Raw genomic sequence first — 22,615 nt, 5'->3', positions numbered from 1 at the left:
CGCTGGTGACGGGGCGTGGGCTCCGCACTCTTTATTTATTTATTTAAAATATATTTTATTGATTTTTTTACAGAGAGGAAAGTAGAGGGATAGAGAACTAGAAACATCAATGCGAGAGAAACATCGACCAGCTGCCTCCTGCACACCCCCCACCAGGGATATATGCCCACAACCAATGTACATGCCCTTGACCTGAATCAAACCTGGGACCTTTCAGTCCGCAGACCGACGCTCTATCCACTGAGCCAAACCGGTTTTGGCCAGTTCTTTATTTTTATTTTTATTTTTTAAGAGATATAACATTTTAAAAATATATTTTTATTGATTTCAGAGAGGGAGGGAGAAGGAGAGAGGGGTAGAAACATCCATGATGAGAGAGAATCACCGATCAGCTGCCTCCTACGCGCCCCCCACTGGGAAAGAAGCCCACAACCGGGGCCCGTGTCCGAACCTCGGGGAATGGAACGTGACCTCCTGGTTGATAGGTCGGGCTCTACCCCTGAGCCACCGGGCCAGGCAGGACCCTCACCCTGTTCTTTGTTCCCTGCTGCAGGGCGAGGCTGGGCCCAGAGGCCTTCCCGGGCCCCCAGGAGCCGCGGGCCCGCAGGTCAGTGAGCTCCCTCCACGCCGTCTCCCTGCTCAGTCTGAGGGCGGAGGAGCTGTGTCTGGGGGAAGGAAGGTTGGGAACGAGCAGAAACCCCACGTCCAAGGTCCCACCCCGGCACGGACGCTCCCACGACCTCGGGCCTGGCAGGGTCACCGGCCTCTGTCCGGTCTCGGGTTGTCCGCGTATGAACACCGGGGGTTGGCAGAGTGTGATGAGTGTGGGCCTGGGATGTGCGGGCTCACTGGTGAGGCCCTGCCTTTGGGGCTGTGTGGCCTGAGGCAGAATCCCCGACCTCTCTGGGCCTCAGCGTCACCTCTCACCAAGGGGTGTGAGGATGTGGGCCGGGGAGAGCGTGGCTCTCGGTAATCACCGCCGAGCACGCTCCGGGCGAGGCCGATGAGGATGGGTGAGTGTCCGTGACGCGCACCGGAGGGAGGCTCGCCCTGCGGCTCCCAGGGCAGTGGGTGCTCTGGCCGCCAGAGGGAGCACTGGCTGTGATCTTTGTCCTCTGGGGACGGCAGTTAGCTCCGAGAGGAGGCTGCATGAGTGCTGGCCACACCTCCTCCTCGTGGTTTCCAAAGCCCCTAACTCAGTCCGCGTTCACTGGTCGACCAGGAGGCTCTCGGAAGGGGGCTCTGCCTGTCTCCGGCAGCATCCCACGGCCCGGTCAGCACCCGCGGCCCGGTCAGCCATCCGAGGGCTGCTCTCCAACCAGACTGTGTTCCTGTGGCGGACACCGCTGGGGCTGCGGCAGGAACGTGCTCTGTGACCGGGGAGGGAGCGGGAAGGAGCGGAAAGGAAGGAGCGATGAGTCGGTGGACGAATGCGTGCAGACTGCCCTTCGCAGTGTAGCTCTAGCCATTCGCACTGACTTCGTTCTTGTTCTCGAAGGGAAGCCCGGGAGAGCGAGGAGCTGACGGCGAGGCGGGGCCGAAGGGCGAGCAGGTGAGCGCGTCAGGATGAGCGGCCCCTGGAGCTGGAGGCTGTCTCTCCCGCACCCCCTGCCCCTCCCCCACTTCCTGAGCGCAGGGGGTTCGAACACCACCCATCCTGCTACCCATCTGGATTCCTCCGGCTACCGGTCAGGCTCCCCCCTCTCCACTCCCCCCCCCCCCCCAGTTCTCCCAGGAGCCTGCCTGTCATTGCTTTTGTGTGAATCCTCTCCTGAGAACATTTCCCCGTGTATTTTAAAATATATATATTGTTACTGATGTCAGAGAGGAAGGGAGAGGGAGAGAGAGAAACATTATTAATGAGAGAGAACCATGGATCGGCTGCCTCCTGCTCGCCCCACACGGGATCGAGCCCAGAACCTGGGCCTGGGCCCCGGCCTGGAATGGAACTGTGACCTTCTGGGCCCTCGGTCGATGCTCCACCCCTGAGCCGCACCAGCTGGATGAGCTGTGGGGGGCACTGCGGTCCGCGGTGGACATGGCAGCTTGCGTTCCGGGGCAGGAAGGGAGCGGGCAGCAGGAGGTCGTTTATTTTAGGGGGTTGGCCTGGCTTAGGAACGTGGCTGTGTGAAATGTCTTTGATTCATTTTCATTGTCGATAGTATGACAGCTGCCTCCCACTCCCCCCTCTGCCCGCTCCCACAGGTCCCCCTTGTTTAGTTCTTTCTAAAATTCGCACGGGCTCCTCTCCGCATGGAGACGAGGGTCTTTTCCCTAAAATAACCGTGTGACGGGCGGGGTGTGGGCACATGGCTCCTGTAACCCCCGGGGGCTCCCACGGTGTCTGTGCGTCTGCTCGTTGTCCGGCTGTCACCGCGGGGCCTGCACTCGCACACACTGACGAGAGCGCGCCACGCAGCCACGTGTCCCCAGCTGCCGTGGCCGCTCTGGTCCCCCTCTGCCTCCTCACTCCCCCCCACGCCTTTCCCCCTTTCTCCCAGGGCCGCCCCGGAGTGCCAGGCTTCATGGGGGCCCCAGGGAGCCCTGGGCCGCCGGTAAGTGCCCGTCGTCAGTCCCTCCACTTTCCACCCTGCCCCCTGAGCACCCCCTTTTCACTGCAGACGCCGTCTCCCCAAGGTCTCTGTGACCGAGATGAGCCCAGCCGTGGGCAAGGCAGAGGCTGCCTTGGAAATGCATAAGCTCCGGCCAAGGGCAGGGCGCAGGGCGCAGGGAGCAGGAGGCAGGGCACAGGGGGCAGGGGGCAGGGGGCAGGGGGCAGGGGGCAGGGCATGGGAGCCAGTGTTGCCTCGTGCCCAGAGCCGAGCTCCTGCCCGTGGCCAGGCACACACTCACTCACTCTCCGCTTGGTCATCCTTAGGGAGCCGATGGAGTCGCAGGAGCTGCGGGACCGCCAGGCACTCCGGGGCCACCAGTACGTTCCTCCCTGTGGGTCTGGGTCTGGCTTTCCCAGAAGCCCAAGTGCTCGCCCACCCTGCCCTGGTCTCCTTCCCCCCGTCCGCCCCCGAGAGTCTGTCTCTCCTGGTCCACTGCCGGGGCCACTTTCCCCGGAGCCCGGTCACCGGCCTCTAAGGTAAAGGCTCCGAGAAATGACTGGGACTGAGACCAGAATTCAGTGGCAGCCACACAGGCCCATGGGAGCCCGTGTCTCCGCCTCTCCGGTGGCCTCCGTGTGGACAGGCGCAGGGAGAGGGAGGGCTTGGCGCTGACCCCCCGAGCCTGTGGCCATGCGCCAGGGAGCGTGCTGGGAGGCAGACGCTGTCGGCCAGTCGTTCCAAAGGCAGCCTGTCGCTGAGGAAGGGGAGGTCAGGGGTCAAGGCCTGGAAGCCACAGCTGGTGAGCTGGCCTCTGGCCACTCAGCTGTGCTCTCGCCGGGCGTCCAGAGCCGCTCCTGGAGTCAGGGGGCAGAGGGGCCCGGGGCAGGCATCGGGCGTGGCCCCTGCACACACGCTCACATGAAGGACCTAAGGAAACGGGAGATCAGAGAGGTGAAGCTACCAGTTCAAGGTCGAACGATGGGGAAAGGTCAGCACCAGGTCCCAGGGGAAAGGTCAGCACCAGGTCACAGGGGAAAGGTCAGCGCCAGGTCCCAGGGGAAAGATCAGTGCCAGGTCACAGGGGAAAGGTCAGCGCCAGGTCCCAGGGGAAAGGTCAGCGCCAGGTCACAGGGGAAAGGTCAGCGCCAGAAACAAACACCGTCTCAGGAATCGCAGTCATATTCTAGGCCTGGAGAAGCCGCAGGTCAGGGCCTGCGCCTCTGGACTCTGGAGCCGAGTCCTTTGGGAGTCACCCAGGACAGCTGCCTCCCGCTCAGACACCGCTTCCTCACCCGCTCCCAACCTCACCCCTCCTCAGTCCCTGGGTCCCCGGCTACACACCAGGCCGCCTGGTCATGTGCTGCTCGGACCCCCTGCCCGGGGAGCGACGCCAGAGGCAGGAGGCAGGAAAAGAAGCACTGTTGTTTCTCACCAACGACCCCCCACCAGCCCTCCCAGCCCTCGAAGGCAGTTCTGTGTGACATCATCGGCCCGCAGAGCAGCCGGTCTGAGAGATTTGACGGTGCTTTTCTGTCTTGGATCTTTTAGGGGAAAGAAGGTCCCCCTGGCCCCGAAGGCCCATCGGGGTTACCCGGAATCCCAGTAAGTGACATTTAAAAATCCCATTTCTCTCCTGCACAAGCGAACAAGACTGCATGTCACCTTCATTAAAGCAAGACAAGGTCGCCAGGGGAGTGGTGTGTGTTATTGAATACTAGTGGCCTGGTGCACGGATTCATGCACATTGAAAGGAAATTAATTAGAAGAAATGTTTTAATATCGCTATTCACCCTTTCTCTGTGATAGAAGTGTCAGAGATGAGAGAAAATTAGTAAAATGTATGTGAAAATAATATATAAATTTATTCATAAACAAACAATCACAGCATGATATAACAACAATAAAGTCATGATATGAAAATAAAAACATGATATAAAAACAATGGCTGATAAGTGGATTAAACTCATTCTAATATCCCTGTACACCACATTAAGAGTAAAAACACTTTCAGAGTGCTTAACTAATGTCATCTAATACAAAGACATTCAGGATCAACAATTACTCCACTTTTTTGTTATTTGCCAGACCCTGGGGACCAGACCCCCAAGCCTGACTCTCAGTGCTGGGGAAACACCAGGCAATCAGACCAGTTCTGGTGGCTGAAACACCTTTTCAGCTGCCACGCGCGAATGGAACTGCGTGTGTCCCCCTGCCCCGTGCAGCGGGGGACAGATGACCCATGTGAGTTTCTCTCGCAGGGAGCAGAAGGCAAAGAGGGCAGGGACGGAAAACCTGGTGCCCCCGGAGAGCCGGTAAGGAACTGACTTCTCCCCATTCCACAGGCCCAGGCAGAGCTTTCTCAGTAACAGCCACTACGTGCACGGCCACAGTGAAGGCTACCTTCTCGGCATTACTTCTGCCACTTCTATACTTTAGGGGCATGGGTGGGTAGGTAGACAGTAGATAGATGGATAGATGATGGATGGATACACAGGTAGATGGATAGATGATGGATGGATACACAGGTAGATAGATAGATGATGGATGGATGGATACACAGGTAGATGGATAGATGATGGATGGATATACACAGGTAGATGGATAGATGATGGATGGATGGATACACAGATAGATGGATAGATGATAGGTAGATACACAAGTAGATGGATAGATGATGGATGGATGGATGGATGGATACACAGGTAGATAGATAGATGATGGATGGATGGATACACAGGTAGATGGATAGATAGTAGTTCACTCGGCCACGTTTCCCTGAGCCTCCGTGTCCCCAGTTGTAAAGTGCGGTCGTTACCAGCTGCCTGGAGTGGCCGGTGGAGAGGTACCGAGCCCGTTAGGATGGGGAACCTACGTCACTTCTCCAGCAGCTGGAGTGCCTCCGAGAAGGCGAGGCCGAGGAGCCATCACTGCAGGGATGAGCCCGAGAGGCCAGCACGCCCAGGGGCACTGGGCGCAGCGGGCTGGGTGCGGGTGGCGGGGTGAGTGGGTGGCCGAGGACTGTTGGGCCGGGGTGGGCTGGCAGAGAGGCCGGAACAGGCGTGTGAAACGCAGTGCTCAGAAGCCCAGCAGCAAGAAGAGGGGGATCCCTCACGCTCTCTTCACCCCTCCTCTTCCTCTTTCCTCAGGGCAAAGCAGGAGAGCCGGGCCTGCCAGGACCAGAGGGTGCCCGAGGGCCCCCGGTAAGTGCTGTGCGTGTGTAAACATGTGTGTGTGTGCATGCATGTGTGTGTGAGTATGCGTGCATGCATATGTGTGTGAGTGTGTGTGTATGTGTGGGGAGGAATGAGGAGTGAGTGTGTGTAGGAGTGTGAGTGTGTGACTGTATGGCTGTGTGTGCGTGTGTGACTGTGTGTGTGCCTGAGTGTGAGTGTGAGTGTGATTGTATGACTATGTGTGAGTGTGTGTGACTGTGTGTGTGTGTGACCTTATGACTGTGTGTGTGTGTGTGTATGAATGTGAGTGTATGACTGTATGACTGTGTGTGTGAGTGTGTGTGTGTGTATGAGTGTGTGTGACTGTATGACTGCGTGTGTGAGAGTGAGTGTGTGTGAGTGTGACTGTATGACTGTGTGTGAGTGAGAGAGAGTGAGCTGTCCCTGGTAGAATAAAGCATCAGCCGCATGGCTAAGACGCGGTGGGTAAGGTCCTGGAGGTCAGGGTCCCCCTCCTTCAGGACTGGGCCCCCTGCGGGCTCAGTGCTCCCATGCGCGCTGTGAGGCCACTTTCCCGCTGGCAGCCGCGGGGACCGTGTCCTGGGCGAAGGCCGCTTGTTCTTGTCCTCTGTTCCCGTCCCGGGGCCTTTCCCTGGACGACGGAGCCTCAACAGGCGTCTTCATGGCAGCTTGGAGCACTCCCACGGCTAAAGGTTAAACTAACCCGGTCTGGTTGCAGAACAGCAACGATGATGATGGTCATGATTAAAAATACGGAGGAGAAAAGAGGTCCTTGTCATCCTACAGCCCAGAGGGAAGCTCTGGTAGGGCCAGGGTATTCCCTTGGTCTTTTTTTTTTTTTTTTTTTTTAAATATATTTTATTGATTTTGTACAGAGAGGAAGAGAGAGGGATGGAGAGTTAGAAACATCGATGAGAGAGAATCATCGATCAGCTGCCTCCTGCACACCCCCCACTGGGGATGTGCCCGCAACCAAGGCACATGCCCTTGACCGGAATCGAACCTGGCACCTTCCAGTCCGCAGGCTGACGCTCTATCCACTGAGCCAAACCGGTGCTGGCGTCCTTGGTCTTTTTTACGTGCATGGATTCTGCCCTCCATGGGCCCACACCTCCACCTGTGTCAGGCCATCGGCGGTAACAGGCGGTTTCCTGTAAAAGGCACTCATTCTGTATGTCTGGGGCTGTTGAGGATTTTTGTAGGGTTTGTGTTTTTTTTTGTGTGGGGGTTTGTTTGTTTTTGCTAAATACTTTACTCCTTCATAATTTTTAAATTGTTTACACAAACCCTTAAATTTGTTTTTGGAAAAAGTACTATCTTTAATGAAAATTCTAAAATCCAATTATCTGGCAAGAAGGAGGAGATCAAAATGCCAGTTCTCTTTCCTTAATGTGTTTTTCGGTAAAAAAAATCAATAACTTCCCTGGCCCTCATTCAATACGAAGAAAATAAACAAAAAATCCATCCGCTTTTCACCGAACCCCGCTGCTCCCCTCCCGATCTCACCGGGAGCAGAACCTCGGGAGGAGAAGGCGCCTGCCATGGGGCCCAGACCAAGAGGACTATTTCTGTCCAGGTGGCACCTGCTGATGGGGCGGGAGGGCTTCCTGGCAGTCGCCATGGAGACCCAGGACCCAGCCCAGTGGTATGAGGCCAGGAAGAAGAGGAGGAGGAGGAGGAGGAGGAGAAGGAGGAGGAGGAGGAGGAGAAGGAGGATGAGGAGGAGGAGGAGGAGGAGGAGGAGGAGGAGGAGGAGGAGGAAGCATGAGGCCAGGCCACACCCCGGCTGCTACCCCACCCCCTGTGGCACGTGTGGGGCCCGCCCTGCGGTGCTGTGACTGAGCCGGAGGAAGGGCCTCACCCAGGCCTCGGGCTCGGGGACGTGGCCAGCGCCCGGCACAGAGCAGGGCCCGGGTGGGGAGTGAGAGGAGTCAGGACCCCCATACCCCGCCATCTTGCCAGGTGCCTGCCCCTCCCTCTCGCCAGCCTGCCCTCCGTGGGCTAACTGGGTCTCTTCTCTCTCACCCAGGGCTTCAAGGGACACACGGGTGACGCTGGTGCCCCCGGCCCCCGGGTAAGTGCTGTCCTGTCTGTCCCGGTGGGCCTGGCTGGCGCTCCATTCACTGGGCTCCTGGGCCCTGCAGGCCAGTGGGACACCTTGTCCCCCGAGAAACCCACGCGCCATCCCTTGCCCCATCTAGTTTTATTTTATTTTATTTTATTGATTTCCTACAGAGAGGAAGGGAGAGGGAGAGAGAGTTAGAAACGTTGATAGAGAGAAACATCGACCAGCTGCCTCCTGCACACCTCCTACTGAGGATGTGCCTGCAACCAAGTACATGCCCTTGACTGGAATCAAACCTGGGACCTTTGAGTCCACAGGCCAACGCTCCCTCCACTGAGCCAAACTGGTTAGGGCTCGCCTGGTCTAGTTTTTCTAGAAATTTCTCTTGAGGGTGGGGGGTGGGAGGTCAGATGCTGACTTACAAACAGCTGGACCATGGCAGCTGGGATCCGGTGGCCCTGGGCAGGGCTGCACAGCGCTCACCTGTGAGAGCATCGGTGTGTCCTGCGGGATAGATGCCCTGAACAGAAGCCCTGCCGTGCCCTATGAACTGGGAGAAGCGGGGGGGCGGGGGCAGCAGGCGAGGAGGCAGAATGCCAGGCGGTGTGCCTGGCCCTGCGCTGCTGTTCCCTGCAGCCCAGAGGGCGCACAAGGCCCAGGCCTCACACTGGCCTGTGGGCACCCAGCCCCAGCGCGGCCCGGGGCCTAGGGCGCCTGCGGTGGGCTCCTGCCTCCCTCGCTGGCACTCCGCCGTCTGAGACCCTGTGTTCTGCACCTCCCCTCCCCCCCTCACCGCAGCTGCGTCCTTTCTGCTTTTCCTTCCAGGGAGAGCCTGGCGCCATGGGGCCCCCCGGCCGGGAGGGGTCCCCGGGAAAAGATGTGAGTGGGTCCTGGGGCCCGGCTGGGTGTGGGGGAGCAGGCGGGCAGGGGGAGTGCAAAGGGCTTTCCTGAAGGACCCGGGGCCCCGGAAACTGTCCCGGAGAGGACGCCCGGGGCCCCTGCGGAGTAAAGGGCAGGCACGGGGACATGCCCGCAGTGTGCGGGCTCTGGGGGGCGAGGTGAGCCTGAGTCCGCATCTGTCCCGTCACACGCCGCCGTGACCCGGCCATAACGGCCCTCTCTCCGTTCCAGGGGGATGCCGGACCCGCGGGACCGCAGGGCCCCCAAGGACCGAGGGGCCCGCCGGTGAGTTTGCTGTGAGACTCAGTGTCTGCAGGGCCTGTTACCATGGTGATACCCGTGGTTTACCCCGCAGCCCCACGTGCTGTTAAAAGCCCCTGCAGCATCTTCCCCGTGTCTCCCGCAGGGGAAGAGCGGACCGCCCGGCGCCTCAGGGGACCGCGGCCCCCCAGGAAGCCCGGTGAGTGTCGCCCTGGGCTGCGGGACATCCGGGAGGCTCCGGAAGGGGCGTGGGCTCACCTCCCACAGGGTCTGCTCTCCATCCCCGCAGCACCTACGGGAGAGCATGGGGTTCGAGGGCAGAGCAGGCGGCGGAGGCAAGAGGGTACAGGCGGGCCTCCTTTCAAGTCTAAGATACATGGGGGGGGGGGGGGAGGAGGGGAGAGGAGAGGGAATGGAGAGGATCAATGGTGATGGGAAAACTAAAGAAATTAAATAGATGCGATTATGCAGTTGGCTCCCTGTGGACACAGCAGGCATCCAAAGGAACAAGCCTATTAGAGACTTTTCTAAAAGCGGGCGATAAAACGGCTGCTGGCTGTGTGCGGGAGATGGAGAGCGGCTCAGCCCCAGGAGCCCCAGGGCTCAGGCGGGGATGGGCGGCCATGGAGTTAGCTCCAGGGGGTCCTCCTGCTGGCTGGGGGGCGGGGAGGGATGGGAGGGAAGAAGGATTGGTGGGGGCAGAGTAGGAGGAGGTGGGATGAGTCATCGGCAAAGTCCTGGTCGCTGGAGAGAGGATCCGGGATCGGGGTCGGGTCTGCTGGGGATGGGGGGCATGGTGGGGAGATGGGGCTTTGATGGATTCTAGGCTGGGAGATGTTGGCCTGTCCGTGCGTCTCCTCCCAGCCCTGCCTCTTGCATGTTTTGTTGTTGTTAATCCTCACCCGAGGATATAGTCTCCATTGATTTCTTCTTTTTTTAAAGAGAAATTGGAAGAGAGGGGGAAAGACAGAGAGAGAAACATTGATGTGAGAGACACATTGATTGGTGGCTGCCCACACATACCATGACAGAGGCCAGGGATCTAGCCTGCGAGGGAGGTACGTGCCCCAGCCAGCCCTTGACCTTGAACAACTGACCGGTTCTCCCTCCGCAGGGCCAGAAAGGCAGCAAAGGAGACGGCGGCAGCCCGGGCCTGCCTGGCTTCCTGGGCCCCCGGGGGCCTCCGGTAAGCAGAACACCCCCAGGGGGCCACGGTGCCTGCCTCTAGGGGTACAGTTCACTTGACCTTCCGCCCCCGTGTCCTCAGGTCCACCTGCTGGGTTACAGCGACCTGGTGTCACACCTGGGATGGGGGGCTCACCCCCTGCTCCCTAATCCTGAGGCCTGGCCCCTCCTGACTCAGAGGGGGCACGGCTCCTGCCTGTGGGTGCGGGAGCCGGTTTGTGTAAGCAGTTGGCGGGGTGTCCAGCCCCTGGGGAGCTCGGTCCTTACACACCGTTTCACACAGTGGGCGTGGTGGCTGGGGTGGGGGTCACAGCCTCCGAACTTCACGGCCCCTGAGGCATCGCCTTGCAGATGACATGTTCGGGCTGTAGGGTCAGAGCTTGCAGGTGGGGTTCAAGGTCACCTGGTCAGCTGGCGTCCAGCCAGCTCTGCATCACGGTCTCCTGATCTGACCGCCTGATGCAGAGGAGCCGGGGGTGATGGGTGCCAGGTCTCTGGGCTGAGGGACGCGAAGGAATGAAACATGTCCGGCAAGCTCCCCTCTACCCCCCCAACCCCCCCGCCGGTCGCCTTCAGTGAGCCACGACCACGCCCTGGCTCCTGGCCTGTGGACGAGGGTCGTGGGGAGCGTGCTGGTGAGAGCTCACCCTCTCCTGTCCGCCCCCCTCCAGTTCATTCCTGGCCCCCGAGGTGCCCACTGCCAGCCCTGCCAGCCACTCGAGCTGTGACCTCTCTTCGCCCTTCACTGCCTTGTAGCCCAGCCTGCAGTGCTCTGTGTACTGGTGTCCACTGGGCCTGTTCCTTCGCTGGACATGCCTCCTCTCCCCGCCTGTCACTCATCCAGACTCGCTGCTGCAGACCCCTTAGTCAGCGTGACGGCCGATCACGTGTTAGCCCCCCTCGCTACACGCCTACTCTAGCTCCAGAGGCATTATAGCTACCGACACATTCCACCTCCTGGCCACCCCTGAAGCAGGGACAGCAGCGGTCCCATCTCACAGATGAAGAAACGGAGGCACCAAAGGCTTAGGGAGTTGTAAGGAGGTTGTCCATGGCCGCAGAGCCAGCAAACAGAGGAGTAGCGACTTGAACTTGGGAGGCTGACACCAGAGCCCAGGGTCTTCTTGGTGCCTCCTTTCACCCCGAGCCTGCTTCTCCGGGAGGTCTGCTGTCGCAGCTGATGCCCCGGGGCCTCTGGGTGGCGGCACAGCCGTCCCCCGGCCGAGGGGGCCGGGCCCAGGCTCCCGCCCACCGGAGCGTCTCCCCGGCGAGGCCCCGGTCGGCGGGTCCGTGGGTGCCTTTGCTGGAAGGGACGGGGGCGGGCTGTGTTTGGAAGACGGTGCATTACATGTGACGTGCAGCCGCCGAGCTCACCATGTCATGTTCTATCTCACAGGGCGAGCCCGGAGAGAAGGGAGCCCCCGGCAAGGAGGCAAGTGTCACCCCTTCTGCCCCCCCTGGTGGCCCTTTCCCGTGCGGGTGTGGGCCAGCTCCGCGGGGGGACACAGGGGTCCCTGGGCCTGGGCGTGGCCGAGCTCCACACTCACTCACTGCTCTCTGAACCGGGGTCCAGATGTGAAATTCGCAAGGGCCCCATCAGTTCTGTAGCCGGTTCCGGGATACCATCTTATTATTATTTTTTTTTAAACAGTATTTTTCTTGCTGTCAGAGAGGAAGGGAGAGGGAGAGAGAGAAACATCAATGATGAGAGAGAATTACTGATCAGCTGCCTCCTGCACACCCTCCACTGGGGATCAAGCCTGCAACCCTGGGCCTGTGCCCTGACTGGGAATGGAACTGTGACCTCCCAGTTCCTAGGTCGATGCTCAACCCCTGAGCCACACCCCGAGCACCACGCCATATGAGTTGGGACAGGAACATGAGTCCATAGAGATGGGAGTGTGCCACCGGCGGAGGGGAGGGGGCTGGCCTCGGCCATTGGGAGCCGGCCGCACACGCCTCCGGGAGCCACAGGGTCAGCGCCTCGGGGGGCAGGGCGTGGAGTCAGTGGGGCCCTTGGGCTGGGAGCACTGAACACCCACCAGGCGGGGCCCTGGGGGCCAAGGAGGGAGACCCCCATCCTGATGAGGACAGTCCTGGAAAAGGGGGGAAGACGGGGAAGGGGGCCGAGCGTCAGCTGGTGCCACGGTCTAGGGTGGGCCTGGGCGGGAGAGGCTGGGGGCGGAGGGGACGCAGGCCCGCAGGGTCCGCACAAAGCGGGGGTTCTCGGAGGAAGGCGTCTGGAGACCCTTGTCCTCGGAGGTGCCCGGGCAGAGGGACCGCCGGTGAGGGCCGTCGGCCTTGGGTGTCTTGCAGGGCGAGCCCGGGAAGCCTGGAGCAGCAGGACCCCCAGGAGAGAGGGTGAGTGGGGGCGTGCCTCCTGCAGGGGACGCTTCTGGGGCCGGGCCTGTCCCGACACCGCGTGCAAGCCGCCCGGAGAGCTGCCGCCTGCACCCGCCGTTCCCGGAGATGAGGCCTGCCCCCAGCCTGGTGTCCTCAGTGCTGCTGGTCCCCCACCCCCTTTCCATCCTTCCCTACTGATGTCAGAGAGGAAGGGAGAGGGAGCGAGAGAAACGTCAACGATGAGGGAGAATCATGGCTCGGCTGCCCCCTGCATGCCCTACACTGGGGATCGAGCCCGCAACCCAGGCCTGTGCCCTGACCGGGAATCGAACCGTGACCTCCTGGTTCGTAGGTCAGCCCCTGAGCCACGCTGGCCGGGCGGTTCCCCCTCCTTCTCTGGTTGTTGTGTGAAGAAGTGGCCTCATTGCAATTACAGACGCCAAGGAAGTGAGAGGCCGGGACAGCGCCCTCTCCTGTGTGCTCCGCGCTTGGCGCCCGGAGCCAGGCTTGGCACCGGAGTGGCCAGGGAACAGGTTTTTCCATAATGAACCGCTTGGCATTGCGCTCAGGAAGCCGCCCCTTCCATTTCGTTTCTCCGGGAAGAACCACAGAGGGAAATCAGTTATTTTTTTTAGTGACACCAGCGGGAGGGGCGTTCTCACATGGTGGCAGCGTCCCTGCCTTTGGCGGGTTAAACACGGGCATGCCCACGAGCCTCGCGTGGTCACCTGTCACCCTGCCGCACCACCAGTGTCACCGCCCCCACCCGGGCGTGTCTCCCTCGTCCTGCGGACGTTTACCTTGGTTTCCTGCCAAGTCGGTGGGCGAGGCGAGCCCCTTTCGCCTCTGCCCTGTGCTCGTGGTTCTGAGGACGAGCCAGGAGAGGGGCTGTGGGTGAGACGGGATTGAGGGGCCCCCCGACCCCCGGCCGGTGTCACGCAGGTGCCCCGGGAGCTCTTGCTGCGGGGATGGTTGAGGTTTGGCTGGGAGCCAGGACACGCGGCCCCCAAATATGAGTCTGCTCTAGGCCCAATCCGTACGCCGAGCTCGGCCTCCACGCTAAGTGGTTTGGTGGAGCTCTGCCAGGACGCAGCAGGCAGTCGCCCTGCGCTCCGGGAGCCGGGAACGGGACCAGGCCTCTGCCCGCAGAGGGTGCTGGGTGGGTGGACAGGACACGCTGGGCCCCGATGAGGATGGTCCCCGTGACGTGATCGCACCCGAGACATGGAGTGACCGCCTCAGATCTGGCCAAGTTCATGTCCAATGACATGGAGTGACCCCTCAGATCTGGCCAAGTTCATGTCTAACTCACTGCTCTCTCCTCATTTGTAAAGTCCTGCAGACAGTAGACAATGCAAATTGCAGAAAGCAGACGCAGTGTAAGAAGGGGCCCGCCAGGGTCCATCCGCGGTCTGTGCACAGGACGCGGGTGGGTGTGCGATCCACCTGTGTGGTCCCTGCTTCACGCCGGGAAGAGCCCAGACTCACGCTGTGCTGTGTCTGGTTCTTCGTGGGAACGGATCCACGGGTGAAGCGGCCAACTACCCGCCTTCCTTTGCCGCGGCTCCGGCACGTCCACGCCACGCCCCCTTCCAGTTGCCACCTGTTTCTGGTCTTTCCCCCCACTTCTCCCTCCCTCCGCCGCCGCCCCGCTGTGGGGCCCGCTGACCTCGAGGCCATCATGTGACCACCATGTTTTCAGACCCTTGATCAGCGCTGAGTAGCACCCGGGGTGGAGGACTGGGCCGCCCCCTGGTTGCCATGGTTTCCAGTGACTGATCCAGGACCTCGGGGTCCACAGTGGGGCGAGCAGGGTCCAGGCAGCTTCGTGCTCGGTGGCCCCAGGAGAGCTGGGAGGAGGGAGCCGGAGGGTACCGGCCTGTGAGGCACCTCTGTCCGTGGTGCCATGTCCCTCAGGACGGAGGACATGGGGCCGGAAGCCGGCTGGCAGCTGGGCGCTCGGTCTCAGAGGCGGGCAGACGGAAGGAGCCCTGGACTGGGGTGTGGAAATCAGAGTTCGGTCCTGACCCTGCAGACCCCCTGCGTGACCATGGCGGGGGGCCGTGTCCCGCTGGGCTCCACGTTCTCACCTGGGCCCGAACGGAGGCCTCCTCTCGGGAGCCAGGGGACCCGGGGCCCCGCCCCAAGGCACCCCCGGTTCTGTGCTTGCTGACCCTTCTCTCCCCCTCTAGGGAGATCCCGGCATCAAGGGTGACAAAGGAGCTCCCGGTGGGAAAGGCCAGCCTGGGGACCCGGGCATCCCCGGCCACAAAGGCTACACGGGCCTGATGGGCCCCCATGGCCCGCCCGGGGAGAGCGGGCCGGCTGGGCCCCCGGGGCCTCCGGGGCAGCCGGGCTTCCCGGGCCTGCGGGTAAGGGGGCTCCTCGGGGCCGAGGGGGCCAGGGAGGGTGTGGCCTTCAGCGAGGCCGGGGTGTACCCCCACGTGGCACGAGGACTGTCCTCCTGGATTCCTCAGTGTCCCACGCCTGGGCCGCACTCTGCTCCTCCGAGAACCCCACTCCGAGGCTGGGTGGTCATCTGTGGGGGGCCGGGGTGACGGGGGCGGGGGGGGGGGGAGGAAGGGGGCGGGGCTGTGGGCCGGTCCCTGGGGCGGGCAGGACCTCGCCAGGGGGAGATCGGGGGCCAGGCCCGGGGTTTGTGCAGGAAGGAGCAGGCAGGCAGTGCAGGGGCCCGGCTCACCGAGTCCAGGTCACCTAGGAAACGAGACGTTGAGAGGGAGGGTGTCCCGATGTGGGAAGGACCGGGCCAGGAGGATATGGAACATGTGGTTCCGGTCAGGGGTCTCAGAGCAGGAGGTCCTCAGAGATGAGTAACTTCCCTCCCTCCCTCCCTCCCTCCTTCCCTCCCTTCCTCCTTCCCTCCCTCCCTCCCTCCCTCCTTCCCTCCCTTCCTCCTTCCCTCCCTCCCTCCCTCCTTCCCTCCCTCCCTCCCTCCCTTCCTCCCTCCTTTCCTCCCTCCTTCCCTCGCTCCCTTCTTCCTTCCCTCCCTCCCTCCCTCCCAGGGCGAGTCTCCCTCCCTGGACACCCTGCGGCGGCTCATCCAGGAGGAGGTCGGGAAGCAGCTGGAGAGTGAGTTTCTTTTTCTTTTTTTTTTTCTTTCTTTTTTTGTTTTGTTTTTGTTTAAAGTATATTTTATTGATTTTTTACAGAGAGGAAGGGAGAGAGAAAGAGAGTTAGAAACATCGATGAGAGATAAACATCGATCAGCTGCCTCCTGCACACCCCCCACTGGGGATGTGCTGGCAACCAAGGTACATGCCCTTGACCGGAATCGAACCTGGGACTCTTCAGTCCGCAGACCAACACTCCATCCAGGCTGGGGCATGAGTCCTGTCTTTCTCGCAGCTCGCAGGTGCGGGCGGGGCTCTGGCAGCCCGGAGCGGCCTGTTGTCTGTCCTTCAGCACTGGGCAGCCTCACGGGACAAAGGCTGCAGAGAGCTGCTCCGGTCGCCATCCAGGCTGAGACCGCCTGGCAGGCTCCAGCCAGCCTCCCCTGGCACGGGCCCCTCTGCAGAGCTCCCTCGAGTGAGGCTCAACTTGCCTCTGCTTGATTGCCTCTGGCACGGGCAGCTCACCACCTGCAGAGCCGGTTCTGCCGTGACCGTGCCCTTTCCGCGCACTCGGTCCCCAGGCCTTGCAGCCGGTCGCCATGTTGTCCTGTCGGTGATCCCTCCTTCACGAAACCTCTGTTTTCACCTCCGCAGCCAAACTCGCCTACCTCATGGCCCAGATGCCCCCCGCGCACGTGAAGGCGTCTCAGGGCAGACCCGGGCCCCCGGGGCCCCCCGGCAAAGACGGGCTTCCCGGCCGAGCGGGCCCCATGGGGGAGCCGGGACGGCCTGGGCAGGGGGGTCTGGAAGGACCGTCCGGACCAGCTGGTCCCAAAGGTGAGTGAGGCCGGCCCGGGGAGTCGGGGAGGATGTGCTTCGCAGCGGCCACGGCAGGGAAGGGCCTCCGGGGGCGCCGCACCGAGGAGAGATTTACGCCGTCCTCCTCGGGCGTGGTAGCCGGTATGTGGCATCGTTACCTTTCCCAAAGGAGGCACGTTTGCGGAGTTGGCAGTTTTGCAAAATTCTGCTTCTGCCAGGCGGACTGAACCTGCTGCCTTCCCCTGCCTGGTCCCCCTGCATCTCCCCTGCTCCGGTGTCGGGCTCAATGAAACGCCCCCTGCCCTGAGAGAGCAGAACTGACTGAGGGAAGAGAGATGGGACCTGCAGGCAGATGGGCACCAAATGCCGGCTTTGCCGCTGAAAAAGTGGCTGGAGCTGCAGCTAAAACGGCGGCAGACCCGCCAGCTCTCAGGCCCCAGGCCTTCCCTGGGCCCCGGTGCCAGGGCAGCAGGTCTCAGCCTACGGGGCAACCAGCAGGAGGCGCTCGCTCTGCAGATAGACAGACAGACAGACAGCCCTCCAGGCAGACAGAGAGACAGCCCCACAGGCAGGCAGACAGCCCTGCAGGCAGACAGATAGACAGCCCTGCAGGCAGGCAGACAGACAGCCCTGAAGGCAGACAGGCAGACAGACAGCTCTGCAGGCAGGCAGACAGCCCTGCAGGCAGACAGGCAGACAGCCCTGCAGGCAGACAGGCAGACAGCCCTGCAGGCAGACAGGCAGACAGCCCTGCAGGCAGACAGACAGACAGCCCTGCAGGCAGGCAGACAGACAGCCCTGCAGGCAGGCAGGCAGGCAGACAACCCTGCAGGCAGACAGACAGACAGCCCTGCAGGCAGACAGGCAGTCAGACAGACAGCCCTGCAGGCAGACAGACAGACAGCCCTGCAGGCAGACAGACAGACAGCCCTGCAGGCAGACAGGCAGACAGCCCTGCAGGCAGGCAGATGGAAGAGAGCGAGAGGAAGGACCAAAACCAAACTCCGGACCTGATACCTAGCTCCTCCCCTGGGAAGAATAACGGAGGGCCACCGTGTCTCTGCCTCTGAAGGTGTGTGTTCCCCTCACAGGTGAGCGCGGAGCCAAAGGTGACCCAGGAACGCCAGGTGTCGGCCTCCGAGGAGAGATGGGCCCCCCCGGAATCCCAGGTGGGCATGGCATCCGGGGCCTCTGGTGGGGACAGCGTCCGTGGTGGTGGGTCCCTTCGGGGGAGGCTGGGGAGAGAGGGTGACCTTTAAGTACAAGGTCACCGGACACTGCTTGTCTGTCCCAGCTGAAATGCCCGCTTCTGGACTTGCCAGGAAAAAGGTGGGGCGTCCTGGCCCTTGGCTTGGGGTGAAATAAGCCCGGGCCGGGCGGGGAGCTGCGTGCCCCCCCTCGCCATCCCCAGTGCACGCCGGCTTCTTACATGGGCCGAGGAACTTGCATAAAAACGCACGCTCATTTGGTGCTTCCCAAATACCCTTGAACATGGAGCCTTGATTCTTTCGCTCTGCACCCCATCCTTATGTCTCAGCATCCCCGGGGGATGCTGGCCACAGTGCTGGCTTGTCCTAGTCTGGCCTGTTCCTGGGACCAGGCAAGTCCATCTCCGCACCCCGTGGCCCTATGGGAATACAGTAGTCCCACAGTGCGAGATGGAGGCAGGAAGTTGAAGGTATGACACTGGGTGGTTATGGAGCTCCGTGCCACTGAGCTTTCTAAGTTTAATTCTAGTTCATATGATGACCCGAGGTTGCTTCTGAATATTAGGCCTACAGATCATTTTAATTTTAGTGTATATATATCTTCTTGATTTTCCAAATGTCCCCCCATTTGGCCACTATTGCTATTCTCCTTAGAGAAGATACCTACAAATGCATTATAAATACTTCTTTTTGACTTCTTGCCTGCTTCTCAATAGCTTTAATGTTAATAGTATTTTTAAATAAGGCAATTCCAAATAAGGAAGGGGGAGTTGACTGGACAGATGAGGTTGGGGTAAGACTGGCCTCCAGAGGTTCTGAGCTGAAGGAATGAGTAAGCTCCTGGTCTCAGGACCTGGTTGAAGGCAGGGCTGTAGGTGGCATAACGGCCACCAAAGCCCTCATGCATCTTAGTGTTCCTGAAATGCCTGAAGGTCTTTTAAAATAAGAATCTACTCTTTAAATTTCATTTACGGGGGACTCACATTTCCTAACATGATTAGTAAGACTTGAGAAGGAATCTCATTGCTAAGGTTAACTCTAAGCCCTTAGCACCGAGATCCCCAGTTGCCAAAGCAAAAGGGAGACAGGTTGATTATATATTGTATGTGATGCTTAATAAGTGGAGGCAGGGGAGAGTTTCTACGCGTCGTATTTTCTGGGTCATTCTGTGCTGTCAGTTGCTTACATTCTGTGTATGTCGTCCTTGCCCATGGTTTGCAGAATAGGCTGATGTGGTCCCAGTCTGCAGCTATCCCTGGGATAAAGCTTAGAAATTGCAGACGAGCTGGGTGTTGGAGAACGGGGTGTCACCAGGTGTCTCTAGGGACAGGTGAATCGGGCTGATGGCTAATGACAAGAATGGGTGTCCCACTCGCAGTCAGAAGCCTTCCCAGGAGCCTGTGAGAGCACAGAAGGCTGGGTTTCCCACCCGCCCCTTATGGAGCACATTTTCCATCCCTGGCCCTCATCTGCCTGTCTGTCCTCTCTGAGGGCACCGATGGCTGCCCTCGTCCAGTCCAGGCAGCGCTTCCCCTGCACAGCCTGCTGCCCCTGCGCCCTGGTGCCCATGGAGCCTGTCCTGTTCCCGCAGGGCACCGTGCCCAGTGCCCAGACCCGCTGCCCTCTGAGGCCGTCTCCAGGCGGCTCTGGGGGGAGCACAGGGAACAGGGCCGTCTGCTCCGGAGAAGCCTGACCCCCTCCTGTGTGTTTTGCTCCTCGGCCAGGTCAGCCCGGGCAGCCCGGCTACGCCAAAGACGGGCTTCCTGGGGGCCCCGGCCCTCAGGGGGAGACCGGACCCGCAGGACACCCCGGCCCTCCGGGCCCGCCCGGCCCCCCCGGCCAGTGCGACCCCTCCCAGTGCGCCTACTTCGCCAGCCTGGCCGCCCGCCCGGGGAATGTGAAGGGCCCCTAGAAGATTCCGGAAGGCCCGGGGACCGCGGTGGATTTCTGAAACTTGAACCCAGAGCCGAGGACGTCGGAGACCTCGACACATTTCGGCCACCTGCTTTTGTTCTTTCATCGTTTGTTTCATTTTCTCAAGAGACCTCAGTGTCATTAAAACCAACAGATGCTGGCGGTCGGTGGGATTATTATTAATATTTTTATTAATTATTATCATTATTGCATTTGTTCATGCTTTGCAAGTTTTGCTCCCTCTCCTCTGAAGTGGAAACTTGATTTGGGGGCAGGAATCCAGTGGGAGTCCGGACAGCCCGCCGCCTGGCTGCTGCCCATGGTGCTGAAACCCGGCCAGACTGGGCCAATGCCCTTCTGCCCCGAGGGAACTGGAAAAGAACCAGTCAGAGCTTCTCTCCTGCCGAGAGGAACAAGTTTGCAGCTGATGGGGGGCCCGGGCAGGGCGAGACCCCCCTCGCGGTTCCAGGCCTCTGCAGGGCAGTGCCGCGGGGTCGGCAGCGGCTGGCTCGCGGGATCCTGTCTGGCCTCGGATGGGGAGGCCGGTGTGGGGGAGCAGGCCCTGCCCTTCGATGTGGATTTGGCGTCTCAGCCACGGAAGGACCTGTCTGTGCGAGCTCCGTCCTGACCTCACTGACCTGCACTGGGAGGCAGGCGGCCGCTCCGGGCTCTCCCGAGGGGGCAGGCGGGCAGGTGCTGCCGGAGCTGGGATGTGTGTACCCCGTCACCCCTGATCCAGCCTGGGTGTGTGTGTGTGTGTGTGTGCACGCGCGTGCGTGAGTGTGTGTGAGACACGCTGGCCCGCACAGGTGCTCAATAAACCTCATTTCCTGTTCCTCCGTCTCCGTGACGATTCCTTTCCGACTGCCGTGTCCACCTCAGGCTCCCGCGGGAAGGAGAGAAGGAGGGGCTTCTGTCATCAGGCATCGGAGACCTAACAGCACTCATCAAACCAAGCAGGACTGCACAGACCCGCCCGCTCCCACGGCTGCTCCTGCCAGAGGGCGGGTCACAGCTCCGCTCTCATCCCCCTGAGGGCTGAGGTGGGGACTGTGAGCACCAGGTGGGCCCTGCTCTGGGAGGTGCACCTGCCAGGAGGCTGCACCCTGCTGACAGTTGACCTTGGGCTGCTTAGTAACCCAGACCCCTCGTGTCACAGGCCAGGCTGTTGCCAGGGAGACGTCTGTGAGGCATCTGGCCGGCCTCACCTTGGTCTCCTTCCCAAGTCCCCGTGGCCCCGGTGGGCGGGGAGGATGGGGCAGGGGAGGCATTCCTGGCCGCTGTCACTCAGCGCTGCCTCGTCCTCCAGGGACGGAGCGAACAAGGACGGGGCGGAGACGGAGCTGAGGACCCGCGTCTATTCCCAGATGGACGCACCCTCCTTTAAGCTCAGCAGACATGGCGCCAGGTGCTGGGGAGGGGGCCAAGGTGACCAGGCGCAGGGAGGTCACTGTCTGGCGAGTGGACTATAATTAACTCCACGCGCTATTTCTGGACGAGGCACAGGGAGTCAGGCACGCCAGGGACAGCGCCTTACGATGTCATGTCACTGGTGCTGAGAGAGAGAATCTATGGCTGGCGTGGGAGACTCTACAGTAACAATAAAAATAATAGCATCTGCCAGGTCTAAACTATTAGTTCTGGGCATCTCCCCCCGAAAGTCCCCTGTGTCCATTCTTCCCCAGAGCCGAGGATTGTGGGAGACATGAAGGCCATACTGTGCTGGAAGCAGAGTGTCCAGTGAAGGGCAAAACAGTCACATCTCCTGTTTTCAAGAAACACCATCTTGTAAGGCACAGGTGAACTCCTATATAATAAAAGCTAATATGCAAATTGTCCCCTCGACCAGGAGTTCGACCAGGAGTTAGACCAGGGGGTGGGGCTGGCCAGCCAACCTCCCATGGCCCCTCCCTCAGGCTGAGCCCTCCTGATTGACCTCAAAAGAGGCGGGCTAGCTGGACCCCACCCGTGCACTGGGCCTCTAGCTGTACATAAATAAAAAGATTGCCAGCTGTTCACAATGCGCCGGGGGAATTCCTCTGGTAAAACCTGGATGGTCCTGGAGATTCTGTAAGAGGGGTGACAGGACTGCTCCCCCGCAGGCGGCCCCGCCTCCTGGCTGAGCTGCTGGGAGCAGGACATGGCTGTGGGGAAGGCCACTCGGGGACGGGTTCACGCAGAGAGAGGAGAGGCGGCCCCTGGCCTCGCATTCCCACTCCCAAACGTAACTGCCGTGGAGCCATCCGTGCACAGGCCCCAGGGGAGGGAGACGGGGTTCAGGCTGGTGAGGACCCTCCTCTGAGCAGAGTCCTCGCAGCAGCAGGCTGGCGCTCCACGTGGGACAGAAGGAGGCTGTGGCGGCGGAAAATGGCAGAAAGACGGGATCCGACTTCCACGCTGAAGAAAACAGCTCTCGGTGGGAGGGGGTCCAGCCACCACCGCTGGTTCCATTGGGGAAAGGGACATGGGCTCCTGCCTCGGGCGCCATTTCCTCCCTGAACCACAGCCGAGTGGAGTATAACACCGACTGTCCCAGTGACGGCACGTTGAGAGGCGTTGCTATGTGGTATCAGTCTCATAGCTTTTGGTGGTGGCGGTTTTCCTTTTGAAAGCCTCTCCAAGTCCATCCTCTCTGAGTGTCTGTAGCTGTGGCTGTGAGAAAAGGGGGAGGGCCCTTTTATTCTGTTTCTTCTGGTGCTGCTACTGGTTGGAGGTGAACACCAGGATCCAGTCTGAAGTAGCCCTTCCTTCTGACGTCTTCTATCAGCCTGGAACACAAGCCCCACCACGTTCTTCCTTCTGGAGGGGAGAGAAGGAAAGAGATCAATTTCCAGAAATGAATGAAAAACGGCTGATGAATATCAAGAGGCAACTCAGTTTTCCTGGAAACAAAGAAACAAAACAGACAAACAAGCAAAAGCACTCAGAGCACAGACCCGGACAGCAGGCCTTGAGGCTCCTGGCGACTTGCATCTGATTGTCACAAAGGAACAAACCAAAGTGGGCTGGAGGGCGGGGCATGCTCAGCGAATCCATCACTTCTGGCTCATTAACCCTGTGACGTGGATAAACACCAGGTGAAGGAATAAGCGAAGTGCAT

At 60.6% G+C, this 22,615-nt stretch overlaps 1 protein-coding gene across 1 annotated transcript in view; it reads left to right on the top strand.

Moving 5' to 3' along the window:
- COL22A1 (collagen type XXII alpha 1 chain) overlaps nucleotides 1-20,292 on the top strand; it is a 96,633-nt gene extending 76,341 nt beyond the window's left edge. The window contains 19 exon segments of the mRNA XM_084864771.1: nucleotides 554-607; nucleotides 1,499-1,552; nucleotides 2,502-2,555; nucleotides 2,879-2,932; nucleotides 4,104-4,157; nucleotides 4,814-4,867; nucleotides 5,702-5,755; nucleotides 7,779-7,823; nucleotides 8,640-8,693; nucleotides 8,946-8,999; nucleotides 9,121-9,174; nucleotides 10,090-10,161; nucleotides 11,557-11,592; nucleotides 12,477-12,521; nucleotides 14,696-14,875; nucleotides 15,527-15,593; nucleotides 16,229-16,411; nucleotides 17,485-17,562; nucleotides 19,326-20,292. Of these exon segments, the coding sequence (XP_084720897.1) occupies nucleotides 554-607; nucleotides 1,499-1,552; nucleotides 2,502-2,555; nucleotides 2,879-2,932; nucleotides 4,104-4,157; nucleotides 4,814-4,867; nucleotides 5,702-5,755; nucleotides 7,779-7,823; nucleotides 8,640-8,693; nucleotides 8,946-8,999; nucleotides 9,121-9,174; nucleotides 10,090-10,161; nucleotides 11,557-11,592; nucleotides 12,477-12,521; nucleotides 14,696-14,875; nucleotides 15,527-15,593; nucleotides 16,229-16,411; nucleotides 17,485-17,562; nucleotides 19,326-19,513 (1,434 nt within the window). The 3' untranslated portion in view covers nucleotides 19,514-20,292.
- The last annotated feature ends 2,323 nt before the right edge of the window (nucleotides 20,293-22,615 follow it).

Source organism: Pipistrellus hanaki (genome assembly GCF_964339955.1).
Source record: "Pipistrellus hanaki genome assembly, chromosome: 17".
Classification (NCBI taxonomy): Eukaryota; Metazoa; Chordata; class Mammalia; order Chiroptera; family Vespertilionidae; genus Pipistrellus; species Pipistrellus hanaki.
Note: the sequence above shows the minus strand (reverse complement) of the source record. Positions and strands in the feature narration are given on the sequence as shown.